Below are 19152 nucleotides of genomic sequence, written 5' to 3' on the forward strand. Positions count from 1 at the left end.
GTAGTTAGTAGACGAAGTAAGCTTATTGCAATTTTTTTTTACCAAACATATGTAGCAGAAAACAAATTGGCCTAAAATGTTAAAAAAATTAGATTTTTACATTTTTTGGGGGGGGAATTTCATATAAAAAAATGTGAAAAATATTATTATTTTTTCAAAATTGTCACTATTTTTTTTGTTTATAGCGCAAAAAGTAAAAATCGCACAGGTGATCAAATACCACCAAACGAAAGCTCCATTTGTGGGAAAAAAAGGACATCAATTTAATTTGGGTACAGCATCGCACGACCGCGCAATTGTCCGTTAAAGTCACGCAGTGCCGAATCGCAAAATAGGCCCTGGTCTTTGAGCAGCCAAATCCTCTGGGGCTTAAGTGGTTAAGCACCACCTGCCAGCAATGTACTGCAGATGGGCAGCCTGTTCAGGCAAAGCGATATACTGGTATGTCGCTGCCTGTTTCTGGGTTTGTACACCGGGTGATCGTACACAGCAGGAGTATGTCAGCATGTCCTGGTCAATGTTTCATGTCCAGGACCTGCTGAGCACCTGTATCCAATCACAGCCCAGAGCCTTGTGTTGACAATCAACACAGAGCTCTGTACAAAGGGAACAATCTCTCTGTTTCAAAGAGATCTTTGAAACAAAGAGATCTTTAGCAAAACACAGAACATAATACGCATGTTACACATTGTTAGGCACACATTTAACCCCTTGATCGCCCTAGATGTTAACCCTTCCCGCACAGTGTCTTTGGTACATTGACAGTGTATAGTATTGTCACTGATCACTGTATTAGTGTCAGTGGTGATGTCAGTGGCAGGTAGTCAATTCCCACCCAGTGTCAGTTAGTGTCAGAATGCCCGCAGCACTATCGCAGTCCCATTATAAGTCTCTGACCACTGCCATTAATAGTATAAAAAAAAAAAAAACTCCAGTATGTATGCCATAGTTTGCAGACGCTATAACTTTCATGCAAACCACTCAATATACACTTATTGGGATTTTTTTTTTTTACCAAAGATAAGTAGCAGAATACATTTTGGCCTAAATTTATGAAGACATTTGTTTTGTCCAATTTTTTTTTTTTTATTGGATATGTTTTATAGCAGAGAATAAAAATACCCAGCGGTAATCAAATAGCACCAAAAGAAAGCTCTATTTGTGTGAAAAAAAAATGACATAAATTTTGTTTTGGTACAGTTTTGCATGACCGCGCAATTGCCAGTTAAAGTAGCGCAGTGCTAAACAGCAAAAAATGGCCTGGTCATAAAGGGGATATACCTACAATATATGACAGTGTGTTACAGAAGTGATACAGAGACTTAATTAAATAATAATACCACAGAACAACCACGTAAATAGGTTAGTGTGATTTTCTGCGCTCACAGGATATTCAGATAGAACAAAATTACATATGGTGCTGCTACTTCAAAAGGTAAACATAAGCAAAATAAAATTCATCTCAGAAAGAAAGAAATCTTTTAGAATTTTAGTAGAGCAAGGATGGTGTTACCCTCCTATCATAAAGTGCAAACAGTGCATAAATAGCATAAAACATATATATAAATATATATTTAAATAGATAAAACAATACAGCAGTTTAAAAGGTCCTTCAAAAAGTCCTTTGTTAAATGCCAGAATATTGTAAAGTCTCTCAATGAAGGGTCTGTTTGGTGCCAATTACAGGAATCACCATAAGATGTCACCACCACCAGTGCTGGGAGAATATAGCCAAAATGCAGACTCACCAGAAAACCATGCCTAACCACTCTCATGGAATAGGCAAAACCAGCATAGGTATGTCAATATACCAAAGCTTCCTCCCGGTATCTGCGGCTGCTGTACCCTTCCTCCTCAACTGCAATCCACAGGTGGCCTGGAGCATGACCAAAGAAAATACATACAGAGACTTACCCTCCTGTTCCCCAAATAAAATCAAGTCAACCATTCACAGGAAGCTTTGTATCTGATCAATTAACAAAAGCCATCCTGTGAACTGCTGAGGTGGAGAGGCGGGTGGATGGCGTCACATTCTCTATCTCAGAAGAAGCTTTACATTCATTAATAAAAATGCAAGGCTTCATGTGAATGGCGGAACAGCTTTGTTCCAAGAATTGGATAGGAAGTCTCTGTGCCACTGCTGGAACACATCATTTTATATTGTATGTAGCTAATACAGTACACAGTGCATGTAGTGAAAATAGAACATTTGGGATAGCTTGTCCCAGACAATTTAAAGTGATAGCAAAGCTGTAGTTAGGCTGTAACAGTGACAAGATATCTTCTCACTTCCTGTTGAGTCTAGAGAACAGGAAGTAGAGGGCAATCTCCCTAATGAGACACGGATGTCATAAAAACCTGATGGCAGTTTTAACCCTCCTCTACTCTATCCAGATTGGAAAAAAATATGGTTTTAGCTATATTTTATTCAGAGAACCTTGTTACCTTGTTTTAGGTTAGTGTCCCTTTAACAGGTTTATCTGGATATTTTCCCCAGTCTCTACTAATCTTTCCTAATGCCGCTCTGAACTGTAGCCAATCATTCTTTTGTTTAAACTGCAAGCCAAGCCAGAAATGAGAATTAGAATCATTTAACCAGATTGTTTGCAACACTAAAGTATGTTAATCTTCCCCATTTAGGAGGGATGCCATTTTCCTCATGTCTTTGTGTGATTTCGAAGAAAGAGTGCTCGTTTCTTTCTCCGTTCTATGTGCCAATTTGTAAAAGACATTTGGAGATTTGCAGTAAACATTAGCAGTTTGTGAGGCGTGTGCCAAGCAGTGGCACTGAAACATGTCCTAATTAAACGCCATTTCAAGATAGAGATAGGGTTCATTGTTTAGTACCTGTGCTCCACCTCGGCTTTTCCAGGCCGTAAAGTCTTGGAACATGGCCGGGACCGCATTGCTGGTGGGCATGTATTCAGGGTGGATCCAGAAGCCAGATCTGTTGAAGAAATAGATATAATTTTTTTTGTAAACCCAGAATGTCATGACATATGTAACATGAGTTTTTGCCTTAGTTTGCTGCAAGTGTGGGGCCTTGGGTGTAATTCCCACCGTGAGTTCTATCTCAGTGTTGCCAACCTACCAGATTGATATTTACTGACACGACACCCAAAATTTGCTGTTAGGGTGTTTTTACTGGTTTTTCCAAAAATTACAAAATGACAGTTTTAAGTGCAGATTTTAGTATTTAGGCTACAAACAAGTACAATATGCAATAAGCAATGTGATTAAAGGTAGATATCAAGGCAAAAAAACATATTTCTTATTTTATTTTGGATATAGTAAGTAAGCAGCTCAGGGACAGGATTAGAATGGGCAGGTGCACACACATGAAACTTACTTCCACAGTAACAATGACATCAGTGTGCAGCAGTATAGATGATGGCACCTCTCCAAGAGGACACATTTCCTCCTGAGTCACAGTGACAGTCTTTCTCCATGCCCGGGGATTCCTTCAGTCCACTCCTGTTCAAACAGCACTGACAGTCCTGCTCTAGGCTTGCTTTGCTCACGTGAGGCTTCGACAGCACCGCTCAGCTCTCTTGCACCATGACATCACATGACACATGCTCAGGCACCACCTCCACTAGACCCGTGCCCCTGATGGGGCCACTTCTATATTTTTAACTGACAACCTTTTCCTGTCACTGGCATTTACTGGCAAGAGAAAAGTGCCCATTCTTTACTGGCTGCCAGTAAAAATACTGACAGTTGGCAACACTGTTCTATCTGCAGAGGTTGGAAGTTCTTCTTGTGGTAGGCCTTCATTTGCTCAAACCATTGAAAGATCATTTTAACTGTAGGTGGTCTAAAAACATCCAAACAGTGGATAGGATTCCACCCATCCACCTAGACAACACAGCGCCATGGGAAAGTGAAACATCGCTGTATCATCCTGCACTGACGAAGTGGCAATTAAATTTTATTAGTGAAATAAAGTATTTTGATGGTCATTTACCAGATGACTCTTAACTATCCTTAGACACTTGAAACTGGGTGGCTCTGCTAATTGGACCACCAATGTTTTGTTTTTTTTAGACTTCTGTAAATGTACCTAGTTCATCCATTAAACTAAGAACTTCCCAAGAGGATCCAGGATTAGGACCCCTGTGGCATCGAGAGCAACCGATGAAGTCCAAATGGGAAAGACCGCTCCAGGTGGGCTGGGTATCGGGTGCCGGTCGGATCCGCAATCCAAAATCATATGAGGCAAAAAGAGATGACCGCACTCCGATATAAATCAAAAATTGGAGTAAATTTATTCCACATCAAACAATAGGCAACTGGAACAACACACTGTGAATGCAGGACAGGACACAAAGGCAGACGCGTTTCACGACTTAGGGATGTCGCTTACTCATTGCCATGTGTTGTTCCAGTTGCCTATTGTTTGATGTGGAATAAATTTACTCCAATTTTTGATTTATATCAGAGTGCGGTCATCTCTTTTTGCCGCATCGAGAGCAACCACATTCATTCTGCACGGAGGCAAGGTTTTCTACACCTGTGTACACAGAAGGTTGTGTGTTTCTACCCCACAGGGTGACTGCAATCTAACAGATGTAAGTTTTTCTCTTTTTTTCCTATTGATCCAACATTTTGAGCTAATTGTCTCTTTTTTGGGCCAGCCTACTATACCGTAAGAGCTCTCCTGCCTCCCTCTTTTGTTTTCTGGTTGACACCCTGAGCTACCCCAGAGACTGCTGGTCAGTTGTTTTGGGACCAGACCTCTTGGACCTCCTTGTGACCACCACACCCTAAACCACAATACAATGTATATTGCCAATCAAATTGTTACATATTTATACCCCAAGGACAGTTTAATTCCAATCCTGAAACAGATGTGTGTGGTCATTGTTTCAAGTGTAATCCTGTATTGAGTACTGACGAAGAGGGGAGAGATTTCTCCCCCAAATGCGTTGGCTGTTTTATTTGATCTAGTTACCAACAAGTAAAAAGATCTTGAACTTGTTCATTTGTTTTTGGTCTGGTGCTCCTTTCTGTATTTCTATAGATTGAGATACTGTCAGGTACGCACTGAGGATAGCCTTGCTGTTGGAAAGCCATCTAGATAGAACGATTGAGTTTGTTTGAAGTTTTCCTTCCCCTGACTGCACATGTGGTGTGGACCAATGTAAGTATACATATTCCGTACCTGGCTGATCCCTGTGGAATCGAAAAATTCCTGTATTAGCCAAAATCACTACAGTGATCCTCACTGTCTTATAGGTCCGATGCCAAGCAGTTGCCCTGAACAGGGGGTTGTTCGCTTAACTTGTGCACCATTCAGATAATGCTTTGCATTTCTGTAACGGAACAGGGCACCCCGACCAGGTACCTCCGTTGAAAGATGCTCCTAGTGCTTTCCGAGGGCTCCAAGCACTCCACCAGACACCGTAAGCACTTCAGACCCCACGAACCGCCGTAGCTTGGTTAGGGTCTTGCAGCCTCCTACCCACCCTGGACCTACGACAAGGCTCCAGGTTCCTGTGGGTGAACCTCTCTTTCCCCAGAAAGTGCAGCAGAACAAGCTCTTACACAAGCTCTTACAAGAGCTCAGTGATTCTCTAAGGGAGTATGGAAGACCATAGCAATCCCTTGCCGCAGATTCCCCAAATAAGAGACAGAACTCTAGATTGAGGTTGAAGGAACTCTGCACAACTTTAATTGAACAAGACTTATATACAGTTTTCACCCACAAAGTTACCACCCAGATGGACCTTGTTGAAGACTGAACATAATATTCACCATCCAATAGGAACAGAGTTTTACACTCTCATACAGTGTACAAAATTTACAATGTGGGACAATTCCCCCCTCCCCCTTAGCATCCAATCCACATTCCTATAAGTTTATCTTAAGGCAGACAGACAGAACAATGGGAGGTCATTAACACGTAACAATGCAAAAGGGCAATCCACATTCCCTCCATTGGGAACACAACAAAAGGAATACCTGTCTGACATTGAAAGCTATGTAATATACCCAGCATTTAGGAATTACAGATTTCATGGCAAATGGGAATAAATCTTAATATTCATATATAGAGATATTGCTGGCAAATATGGAGCAATCCAAACCATTACTTATCTGTCTTTAAATTCCAGTGACGGTGAATACTGTCACATATCTTCCCCCCAAAGGTAGACGAACCAGGTACCAGACCTCCAACTGGTCTGTGCCTGAGTTCGTCAGGTAACAAGTCCCAAAGAGTCAATCCATAATGGCAGCTTCCTTGACAAAGTTCCACATGGTTTGTAAGTTTGTCTTGGCAAGGCGCATGGAGCTCTCATAGCCACTCAGTCTGTGAAAGTCTGGTTTGGGCAGGCCAGACTGGGCTTCTTGGGCACCCTGTGTCCCTAAAAGACACAGGGTGATTTAGACATAAGAGGAGCCTAGTAGGCTGAGAGAAGCACTTTCCAACCTCTCTAAGGTAGGCTGTGTTCCACAGGCCTTCCCAATGTCTGCATCCACCCAGTACCCCAAACAAATTGTCCGGAACAGAACGTCACTCACCCAGCCAACCTCTGCCACTCTTGTAGAACATCCCTGCCGTGGAGAAGAAGCATGAACTGGCCTTTCTCCCAGGATTCCTTTCAGCTGCTGGAGAGAGGACAGGGTGGATGGGCTTACTTCCTCATGCTTTTGGGAATCTTGGCCGACTGTCCAGCATCCCTGGGGTGTAAAAATGAGGACTGTAGCTTTTGTAGGTGCTGGGCAGAGGTTGGTAACACTCTGCCCTGTTGCCAGCTCTTCTGCTGGGTTGGGGTTGGCGAATACTACCCCCAGGACCTGGTTGGGTGTCTGCTGTAGAATGGAGGGATCGCCTACCTCCTCCTCCTGGTATTCCCGCGGGGTAGGTTGGGGATCTGGACCGGCCGTCCAGCATCCCTGTAGGTCTGGTGCAGAGACCGCGGTCCCATCTGTACCATTGGGGTCAGGGCTGTTATCTCCCTGTGGTTGGGAAGAAGGAATAGTTTTCTCCTCTCCCTGGAAGGTACACTGCTGTTTGGAAGGAAGGACGACACCTTCGGCTCCCTGTAACTCCTGCTGTAGCTGGGGATCTGGGCCGGCTGCCCAGCCTCCCTGTAGGGCCGGTAGAGAGACCTCGGTCCCATCTCCACCTGCCATCGGTGGGTCTTCACAGTACCCCCAGTCTGTACTGTCTCTCCAACTGAAGGGTTGTGGGTCTGGATCTGCCACCCAGGACTCTGCTTGCAGGGTAGATTGGGGTGGAATGGAGCAGAGCAGGTGTAGGTAGTCCTGCTCCAGTTCCCACTCCATTGTGACCAGATGAATCAGGTCTGACCCCAATTCATCCGCTTTGGGGAGACCCAGTAGGGCTTCCCTGGTGTCCTGGATTTCCCAGCGCCGAAACTCTGCTGGACATCCAAAGTCCCTCTCTTCAAAGGCCTCCCACAGCAAGCCCGGCCCACTATAGTCCTCACCTTCCGGCATATTGTTGTCAGCCATCCAGTGGTCGTGCCGGGTGGCGTACCACTTTAGTGCCCGGTAAGCTTCATCCAGCCACAACTCCTTCCAAATCAGGTTCCAGAGCTCCGTCACCCACTCATCCAGGGGTTGCTGTCCTAGGAAAGGTAACCGCAGGGCAACGTATAACTGGAACCGCTGTTCTTTGCTGGGAAGGTTCTCTCTCCGCCTCCACTGCGCATCGTCTAAGGCCTCATACCACATTTCCTTTCGAGTGAAATCTCTCCAGTCCAGTATGGCTTCTTCTGATACAGGCCCATCCTGTTGGACCAAGTGTTGCTGCAACCTCCAGAGAAACTCCTCCTCAAAAGGGGACGCTGCATGGGTGTTATCTCGCTCCATAACGTTACCGGTGTCTCCGAGCTGCTTCTCCTCACACTAGGACGCCATCCCACCACTTGCCACCAATGTAACGGAACAGGGCACCCCGACCAGGTACCTCCGTTGAAAGATGCTCCTAGTGCTTTCCGAGGGCTCCAAGCAATCCACCAGACACCGTAAGCACTTCAGACCCCACGAACCGCCGCAGCTTGGTTAGGGTCTTGCAGCCTCCTACCCACCCTGGACCTACGACAAGGCTCCAGGTTCCTGTGGGTGAACCTCTCTTTCCCCAGAGAGTGCAGCAGAACAAGCTCTTACACAAGCTCTTACAAGAGCTCAGTGATTCTCTAAGGGAGTATGGAAGACCATAGCAATCCCTTGCCGCAGATTCCCCCAATAAGAGACAGAACTCTAGATTGAGGTTGAAGGAACTCTGCACAACTTTAATTGAACAAGACTTATATACAGTTTTCACCCACAAAGTTACCACCCAGATGGACCTTGTTGAAGACTGAACATAATATTCACCATCCAATAGGAACAGAGTTTTACACTCTCATACAGTGTACAAAATTTACAATGTGGGACAATTCCCCCCTCCCCGTTAGCATCCAATCCACATTCCTATAAGTTTATCTTAAGGCAGACAGACAGAACAATGGGAGGTCATTAACACGTAACAATGCAAAAGGGCAATCCACATTCCCTCCATTGGGAACACAACAAAAGGAATACCTGTCTGACATTAAAAGCTATGTAATATACCCAGCATTTAGGAATTACAGATTTCATGGCAAATGGGAATAAATATTAATATTCATATATAGAGATATTGCTGGCAAATATGGAGCAATCCAAACCATTATTTATCTGTCTTTAAATTCCAGTGACGGTGAATACTGTCACAATTTCCATTTAATGAATGCCAAGAGTTCTCGATTGCACAAGGTGGAGAGGCATGCCAATTACATCACAAACTCCACATTCTCAACTTTGTCCAATCAGAGAATGCCTTGTATTCATTGAGAAAAATACAAGGTGTTCTCTGAATGGTACTTGTGTCAAGTGACCACCCCCTATAGTCACCATGTAGCAGAGCAGTTAGTCAGGACAGGACCTGGGAGACAACAAAGATCACTGTAGTAGCTGCTCCACCACCCCAGCCAGGTATGGGATTTTAATGCTTAAGCTGGATCAATATAACTATGCAATAATATCCATACCTGGAATTTAGCTTTAAGTCAGGTTGCACAGCCACCAGCATTTCACATAATCCACCTATGACCTTTAGGCAGGCAGGCCATTCTGTCTGGCAAATGCCAACCTTACCATCCCAGGCATCTCTGCTTGACTTACTTCACCTTGTACCATATCCTAAATAACCCCCTGCTGCTCCATCTTGCACTTCGGCTGGAAATCCACAATTGACTATATAACTAAAAAGTAACTAAGATTACTACATACAGTACTAGTTTAATCTCAGGCTTGTTTCCTCACCTTGTACAGGATTCAGCCCTGTTGTTCTTGAATGAGCCCAGTGCTGCTTGGGAAGGTCCAGTTGGTGATAGATGATAGAAATAGCCATAACCAGAGCTGCACACCCAGTTATCCTAAAACATAAGCACAAAGATAGTCCAGCAATCATTTGACTCACGCTCCAAGTCATTTTGTAATTAAATGCATTTAAAAAAATAACCTAAATTGAACTTTGGAGAAGATTATCTTTTATATCAATAAAGCTGCAGTTTTAAAGTAGCTTTACAAGTCTGCATGGATGCATTTTTGACATGTCACAAAATACAGCTGTAGTGCTACTCCAGCAGGGGTCGCTGATATTACCTGGTTCTTTCCCAAATAGTACAGAGGCTGTCTCAGTCCCAAGCCTCCACTGGCACTTACAGTACACCCCAAAAGCACACAGTCACCAAGAATCAGTTCAGGATAATTACCTTGGAACCCCAGGAGAGCTGCCACCTTCCAGCTCCCTCCAGACACTACCCAGTGAGGGAGACAATCCTTTCTCCAGACCAGATTCCTTGTGGTGAAGTTCTGCCACAGCTGAGACCTCCGAAATCAACAAATCAATCTGTAGGCTGCCTGCTGGGGCAGCAGCCCTAAAAGCTTGGAACTCTCCTCCAGGGAAACCAACCATCTCTCCAGGGCTCCAGCTTACTTACCAGCTTCCTCAGCCATCATCTGGGCACACCGCTTCAGGGCTAGGCCTTGATCAATATTCAGGTTAGTTATTTGAATTCTCCCGCCCAAAGCTCTAGAAACTTATTCTACAGCAGGGGTGTCAAACTCAATTTTATCAGGTGCTGCATGAGCAGTATGGTTGCCCACAAAGGGCTGGTTGTACCTGGAGTGCTGTGCACTACATATAGAGTGCAGGGTTCAGGCGTGCATTATGTACAGAGTGAAGCGTTTAGGGGGAAAAATACGTACAAAGTGCATGTTTCAGGAGTGCGTTACGTACAGAGTTCAGGGGTGTGCTATATACATAGTGCAGGGTTCAGGGGTGCGCTATATACAGAGTGCAGGGTTTAGGGGTGTGCTATATACAGAGTGCAGGGTTTAGGGGTGCGCTATATACAGAGTGCAGAGTTCAGGGGTGTGCTGTGTACAGAGTGCAGGGTGGAAAACCCCAACCCCTCCCCCCAAAGCTTCTTTGCACCTCTCTCTCCTACCTGGCCTGGTTATGCCTTTCATTGCAGGGAGATCTTCTCTCCCTCAGATTCTGGACATATGGCCCAGCTGTGAGTGTATGCAGGGATCTGTTATATCTGGGAACTGATGAGCAAAACTTTCCCTTGTAAACACAGAAGGTTTTTGTGCTCACAAGTGACAGCAGGGAGCGGGAGTGGGAGCGGAGGGTGAGAGCTGGAGGTGGCAGAATATAGTTCCGCCAAATTCCAGCTGCAAAACTAGGTACGAGGGCCACATGACAAGGCCTCGATTACAGAAGGAAAAACTACATTTACATAGCATCCTACACCAGAAGGGTGCTACATCGCAACAGTATTGTTTTTCAAAAAAGCTCCACCTTATATGACTTGGGGAAGAATTTTCATATCCTACTCTACTCCAGTGATCAACAGCAAATTTGGATAAAGTCATAAGTCTGCAGCATAAGGTAAGAGTCTGCAGCAGGGGCTGGCCTTTGTCAGGCATTTGTGAACTGCACAGGCACCAGGATTTCAATGGCTGTGTTATCTTTGAGCCAACATCTCAGTCCAGTTGGTGACCCAGGATGATGCTTAATAAAGATGGCTAAATCCTTCTGGAGATAAAAGCAGTATGGAACTACAACTTGAGTACTGTTATCTCTGTGAGAGGTATTAAATACCTGGAAATGTTACACATACATATTATTTGGCAAACATGTACTGAGGAAACGCTTCACCTGAAGCAGACAGATGATCTCAAGCTAAGCAAAGCCCCTTGACTAGAGTTCAAAAATGGCTTTGTTTATTGTGACGTGTCAGGAAGACTCGTAACGTTACTGAAAGGTCTGCTTAATAATCACAGTCTCAGAGGGATCACACACTGACTGCTTTAACACTATGCTGCTATGAAAATGCAGATAGAATTGTATATTTTTGCCTGGGTTTTCAGAAATGTTGCAAAATGCACTGCCATTATTTCCTAATGGCGCCTCAAAACGCATTGTGATTTTGCTGCATGTGTCGCACAACAAAATGTGCAAAAATCTCAGCAAAACACTTCGCCAAATTAACTTGTCTCAGTGCCAAATTTTGGCACATGAGCTTCTTTGACATGTTTGTCGTGCATAGGGCAGCCCATTTAAGTGAATAGGGTAACCTATGCGTGAAGTGCGGAAACGTGCGAAAAGCACACCTAAAAATAAATAATCAAATTTCCAGTGAAAGCGTTGACATAAAACAAACAATTATCCAATAGTGCAGAAAATCACTTTTCACCCTTAGCAAGCATCCTTAAATCTCATATCTAAAGTCCCAATAAATCCTTGTAAAATGGTGCTAAAATCACTTTTCACCCACAGCTAATGTCCTTAAATATTAACCCTTTCACTGCCAGGCCCTGTGCTCCACTTTTAAACTCAGCTGGCTAGACCATTTTTGCAATTTTTCCTTTGCTTTTTTATTTTTCCACTTCTAGGTTTCAGAGTTTGTAAAAGCCCCCCCCCCCCCCCAACCATATATTTTCTGAAAGCACATGACCAGTAGAATAAAAAGAAAGTGCTGCTGATTTTTAAGGTCCCACAATGTTTGCGCAAATGTTTATCGAAACAATATGTTTGCTCAAACTCCACTAAAATCAGTATTAGCAGATAAAAACACAGCACATTTTACTAAATCCATACTAAATATAAAAGCTTATTCTGTATTAAGTTAATAAATAACAAATATTTGTAACTTTAAAATTGCGACTTTTTTGCGAAATGTTGTAAATCTAACAGACGCAAAAGTGTAAATATCCAAATTTCTCTAAAAATCTGAAGGTTTACATTTTTCCCTTACAGCTTTAAGAATTTATAAAAAGACCCCCAAGCTATATATTTTCTGAAAGCACATGACCTGTAGAAAAAAAAGAAGGTGCTACTGATTTTTAAGGCCCCGCAATATTTGCACAAATGTTTATCAAAACAATATATTCGTAAAACATACACTAAAACCATTATTAACAGATAAAAACACAGCAAATTTTACCAAATTCCTGCTAAATCCTTACTAAATATAAAAGCTTAACCTGTATAGAGTTAATAAACAACAAATATTTGTAATTTTTACATTGCGCCTTTTTTTGCGAAATGGTAAAAATCGAACAGACGCAAAAGTGTAAATATCCAAATTTCTCTAAAAATCCGAAGGTTTATATTTTTCCCTTACAGCTTTAAGAATTTATAAAAAGACCCCCCAAGCTATATATTTTCTGTAAGCACATGACTTGTAGAAAAAAAAGAAGGTGCTACTGATTTTTAAGGCCCCGCAATATTTGCACAAATGTTTATCAAAACAATATATTTGTAAAAAATACACTAAAACCATTATTAGCAGATAAAAACACAGCTGATTTTACAAAATTCCTGCTAAATCCCTACCAAATATAAAAGCTTAACCTGTATAGAGTTAATAAACAACAAATATTTGTAATTTTTACATTGCGCCTTTTTGCAATATGGTGAAGATCGAATGTACGCAAAAGTGTAAATATCCAAATCTCTTAAAAAAATCTGAAGGTTTTCATTTTTCCCTTACAGATTTAGGAATTTGTGAAAGACCCCAAAACCATATATTTTCTGAAAGCATATGACCTCTAGAATACAAAGAAGGTGCTAGTGTTTTTTTAGGCCCCACGATATTTGAGGAAATGTTTATCAAATCAATATTTTTGCTAAAAATACACTAAGCCCATTATTAGCAGATAAAAACACAGCTAATTTTACAAAATTCCTGCTAAATTCCTACTAAATATAAAAGCTTAACATGTATGGAGGTAATAAATAACAAATATTTGTAATTTTTTAATTACACTTTTTGAAAAATGGTGGAAATCGAACGTAACCAAAATTTCTCAAAAAATCTAGAGGTTTTCATTTATCGCTTACAGCTTTCAGAGTTTGTAAAAGACCCCCCGAGCCATATATTTTCTGAAAGCACATGACCAGTAGAATAAAAATAAGGTGCTACTGATTTTTAAGGCCCCGTGATTTTTGCACATACATTTATCAAATCACTATTTTCACTAAAAAGAAACACTAACATTTTATTTGCACAAATAAACACAATATAACGTACGTAATTCCTGCTAAATTCCTACTATCGCCTTGTTCAGTGCGGTGTGCTAAAGCGTACGCCCATGGAGGGCCGTGTTTACCTGCATGGGAATATACGAGTATTCTGTGCATCCCTGTGCAGGCAGTCCTATTCATGTAAATTGGGACGCACCAGCTGCAAGGACAGATCTGATGTCTATGCGTGTGTAAGTGCATGGACCCAAATGCAGACAGTGTGAGTTCAGGGACATACACCCACATGGATGTCAAGTTGAGAGCAGTGACTGTGTCCTTGCAGCTGCTGCTTCTCAATTGACATGAATGGGACTGCCTGCGCAGGAATGCATGGAACACCTGTGCATTCCTATGCAGCTGCTGTGTGCCAATTGACATCAATGGGACTGCCTGCATGGAGATGCATGGAACACCTGTGCATCCCTCTGCAGCTAAACACGGCCATGTAGTAGTATGCCCAGCGTGAACAAGGTCTTGGGCTTTGTTGAGACTTACAGTTTGGGGGGCAGCAGAAATGCACGATTGAGCTGCGATTCTGCCACCCACCAACCACACTTCTCAAGCTGCAACAGGCAGCGGACAGGGGTGTTTAAATCCTCGGGCTGCAATTCTTCATGCCGGTGACAAAGTTGACCTGACTTGTAGCGATGCTGCCTGGCAAACGCTACACATTCAAATTAATAGGGAAGCACCGCAAACGCCCCAAAACCATGTGCAATGCATGCAGCTGAAGCGCATTTGTCAGCAAAAATAGGGTTAAAACAGGCGGTGAGGAGACATCGCATCGCTCCCTCACCGCCTGTCAGTAGCCTCTGGAGCAAAGCCTCAGTCTTTAGCGGCAAGGGCGATTTAGACGCATGTCTAAATCTACCCTTAGGGCCCTTTCACATGGGCTGTCTGATCAGATTCGCCTGTTCATTTTTCAGGCGGACTTGATTGGACCCTCCAGTCTCCCCTATGGAGCGGCAGATGTTAGCAGCGACATGTCCGCTGACATCCGTCACTATCTGATCCTGCCTGCAAAAAATAGACGGATGGTGGTAGGGCAGAGGATGGAAGCCGCAAGCAGAGTCTGCTGAACAATTGGGATATAAGCTTATGGTCACTAAAGTGACCATGAGCTTATAACAAAAGGAGGAATGAAGTCCGTATGTCATACGGACCTCCGACCTGGCCAGCTGCAAGCAGTTCTGTAGATCTGTATGCCGTACGGACCTGGCAGTAAAAGGGTTAAATCAAATATCCAGGTAATATAAGAGTTTATTCCTTGAAGTAATAATATAATTTCCAATAGTGCCTAAAGGAATTTGCTTTAGTGCCCTAATTCACCAATCCACCAATAAGTACAGGGTCCCATCACCTTAAAGTTTGACCTATATAAAATAGACCACTTGCACTTCATTGTGTGGTTCTTGCGACTCCACCTCCGGCTATTAAAAGCTACTTCATGTGTGGGGCCACACATTTAAGCAATCTGTCTCTGCTGCCTCCACTCAACATGTAGCTAAAATGAAGAAGGGGAGAACTCTCATAGCACACCAAGTAATTTTTAATTTAAAATAATTTATTAACCCCTTTGAGGTTAATAACACCTCCCAGCCTTTTAAGGAATTTAGGATGTTGGGAGGCAGAGCGGGGTTTATGGTCATGTGACTGCCCTGATTGGCTGTCATGGTGGTCACATGATCAAAAAGCTCCCAAGCAGCGATCAGGAGCTATCCATTGGCCGCCAGTAATTGTGTTGGGAGCGCACAGGGCACACACTCTTGGCAAAGCTGTATTTGCACTAATGTACGCAAATATGCGGCTTCTTGGTGCCAAAGACCATCTGCTGAGAGGCCGCATATTTGCGTGCAACCGGTGCAAAGAACTGGGAAAACTGCACCAATGACAAAACGCGTAGGAATTGGCTCTTACTGAAGACATCACGCTTGCCTAGCCATTACTCACGGTGTTCCTTTCTCATGAGCTGACAGTGTGCTGGTTTTTTACTCGTTTGTGCCTGTCATCAAAGGTACTTCTTATATGTTTTAAATAAAAAGACTTAAATGTTTGCAGGCTTCACTATGCTTGCTCGTGTTTTTATTCCTGATCTATTTGGAGCTGCTGCTGAGCAGCCATCACATATCTCGGATTCTGGGTTGTTTTGTGCTTTTATGTCCATTATTATTTATGGTCCACGCTATCTGGTAAGAAGCTTATGCTAAGTGTTTGTGCTTGGTGGTGGATTTCATCAACCAACGTTACTTATACATTTTTTTGCACTTTATGGACACTCTTGTTTAATATTGAAAAGCACTTTTTCATTAAAAGGATTTTTGTTATGTTCACCTAACACTGGATTTTGCACCTATTTCATAATATCACTTTCAAATGATTGATTTTTTTCAGTAACATATTTTGCTCATAATTTATTCACTGCATGTTTAGTTGTTTTCATGCCACATTATTTACCATATGATTATTCATGATTGCACTATTAGGATTTAGTGCTGCTTCTTATTTATATTAATCATTTACAGCTGGTATCATAGTTGTTTAAGAGGCTGCTTACCTTTTCCTTCTTTTTGCTTGACCAAGCGTGGATTTTTTCCTGTTTTATAGCTGGCGCAAAGAAGTTAGGATGCAGATCCATTTACAAGTAATACAAATCGACCAGTGTATCCCACTATAAATTTTTCTCACCACACCAGTGATGTCATCGGCTCCGCCCAACTTGTTGCGTCACTGGTCTCGTGACTTTCTTAGGGTCTGGGTATATTGTAGTGTGAGGTAGCATCACTTGTGTACCTATATTGGTGATTTATATTGGTGATTTATTTATTTTTATTTTTTTGTTTATTTAAAAGGGACAGTGCACCTTTTAGTATATGTTATTGTTATACACTTATAAGTGTGTAAGTACACTTGATTAGTGGTTGCAGCAGTTTCGCAAAAATAACTTTCATCACATATTCACATTCATTTAATTTATTTTAGTTTTGGTATATATATATATATATATATATATATATATATATATATATATATATATAGCAGCGCAGAAGTCCACCCCAACTTATTTGCCCATTAAAACATGCGAGCGGGAGCCTGTGTTCTCACTGTGCAAAGTGTGAATAGGGCCTTACTGTTACAACCTTTTCCAAGAGGTTTTTTTTGAACATTTTTCCAAATTTTAGCTTCCCAAGGTGCCATATTTGTATGATCAAAGGCCACATGTAGATGTGAAGGATTCCCCTGTAGATCCAGGTAATGGCTGCCCACAAACAAGCAGATATATCACCAGACAAAACACAAAGGGATATTCTGCCTGTCCTCACTCCAGCACCCATCCTAATTATCAGCACAAGCACTATGCAACACATGTTGTACATAAGGTTTTATGTGTTGTTTCTACTTTATATGTTTTGCTTATATTTTGTCATCCCTTCCCCTATAAACATGTTAATTACATTTTTAACTAAAACCTATCAGATTTTTCTTAAAATCAAGTGACATAATCTCTGGGTCTCTGGTCTTCCCTATGTAATACAGGCAGATCATGGTTCGTGGGAGCAGCCAATAGGGTGCTGTACATACCTTCCTAAAACATCACAGAACCCTACTTCTGTACTCCTTTTAAGAGCTCTAAGCCCTAATCCAAACAGTGAGCTGGCTCTTTGGAGAAGGTGCAGGCATCATCCCAGTATAACAACTTCAATCCGACGATGACATATGATGTCCGCCCAGAGAGGAGTAATTAAACAGGAATTTCACCTTTACAATTTTTTTTTACCCTGCTGTCCACAAAAAAAATACTCACCCACCCAATGAATCCATCTTAGCCTTACAGGTCCTGTACCGCCATTATATCACCAGCTGTCCCTTCTGGGTTCTTTGATCCACCCCCCTTCTGGGAGAGTTCCTGGCGTATGCACAGTGTGGTGCAGATTACCCTGAAGCCTTCTGGGATATGTGACATCAGTATCCCAGGAAGCTTCAGGCTGGTGATGTCATTCCTACCTAGGTGAGAAAGTAGGAAGTGCAGGACAGGGTCCCACAGAAAAGGCATTTGACCCCCCCCCCCCTCCCCCCAAAAAAAAAAAAAAAAAAAATATGTAACTGGGGGAGGCGGGAAGATTAGAGAAAAACAATGGCAACTTATAGGAGGGGCTGAAGGCTTACTTTTGAGCGATTTCCAAACTTTTGACCTTCCTGGGCCACACTGGAAGAAGAGGAACTGTCATAACTGACATAAAATACACCAATAATCAATAAGGATAGCTGATGAGCAGAAAAAGTCAGGCAGATCACAAGTTATAGATTACTGATATGGATAATGTACCTATCTGAGTCATAAAGCTAAATACATTTAAAAAAATGTATTTTTTTTTATTATAAAAGTAAAAGAGGGCAACAAAACTAGTGAGATGGATGTAGCAGCAATTCTCAAAGAGTTCTCAGACATTTTGGTTCTTATTTTGCCCTTTGTGTGCTTCATTCTTAAAAATAGTTGCTCACAAATATAGGTGGCCCTGAAAACTGATGGTATGAATAAGGCATAATTGTAAAGAGTGGGAGATTTTTCTTTGGAATTATAAAACCTATAAAAGTCCAGTAAAGAGACACTTTCCAATTTTTCTTTTGTCATTTTCAGTGTTAACGCATTTTTACAAATGTAGCAGCTTTTTCAGGCATTGAGCCTGATGTGGGTCTGCCATCGTTACCGGTTACCTCTCCAGCCCATGTGAGCTGCGACTCTGGGTGTGAGAACTGAGACATGGACAACTCCGGCATCTTTGTTTGGTTGTTTTATTGTATTTAAGGGGATGGGAGAAGGGAATTAGTGGGATACTTATTTAGGCTCAACTAAGTACAACTTGGGACTTTCTCAGAAAATGTCTGGTTGCAGAATTTGATAGGTAGCGGTATTCTGATAGAACGCCAGCATCCGTCTTCCGGGTTCTCTTCCCTGCAAGCGCCGCGGAAAATGAAAAAAAAATTAAATAAAACACGACATGATACATGGCAATCTGTTAGGATTACATTACTGTATCAAACCATTTCACCTCAGTTTTGTCCCTAGTGCTTTGTCCAGTGCTCTGCCTGCACTTTTACTGTTTTATTCCTTTTATTTTTAATAATCATTTATTCATTTAATTTATTAATTTAGTGAATAATTTATTAATAATTTTTATTCGCTTTTTCTGTTTTATTCCTAAGAATTACAGGCTTACGATATAAAACAATAGATTTCCATGCAAAACAATGTACACCGACATTCAAAAATACTAACATAATCAGACCGCCAGGGAGGTTAAAGTATACAGTGGGTACCGAAAGAATTCAGACCCCCTTAAATTTTTCACTCTTTGTTATATTGCAGCCATTTGCTAAAATCTTTTAAGTTCATTCTTCTTCCTCATGAATGTACACATAGCACCCCATACTGACAGAAAAACACAGAATTGTTGACATTGTTGCAGATTTATTAAAAAAGAAAAACTGAAATATCACATGGTCCTAAGTATTCAGACCCTTTGCTCAGTATTTAGTAGAAGCCCCCTTTTGATCTAATA

General features: G+C 42.0%; 1 protein-coding gene across 3 annotated transcripts in view; it reads right to left on the minus strand.

The window, feature by feature from the left end:
* PKHD1 (PKHD1 ciliary IPT domain containing fibrocystin/polyductin) overlaps nt 1-19152 on the minus strand; it is a 1006139-nt gene that overhangs the window by 474147 nt on the left and 512840 nt on the right. For all 3 annotated transcript variants that reach the window (XM_082249887.1, XM_082249888.1, XM_082249886.1), the window contains exons 43-44: nt 9319-9431; nt 2848-2947 (exon numbers count right to left, since the gene is read on the minus strand). In XM_082249887.1, coding sequence (XP_082106013.1) covers nt 2848-2947; nt 9319-9431 — 213 coding nt within the window. The remainder of the gene's footprint in view (nt 1-2847; nt 2948-9318; nt 9432-19152) is intronic.

Source organism: Pelophylax lessonae, assembly GCF_965119305.1.
Source record: "Pelophylax lessonae genome assembly, chromosome: 3".
Lineage (NCBI taxonomy): Eukaryota > Metazoa > Chordata > Amphibia > Anura > Ranidae > Pelophylax > Pelophylax lessonae.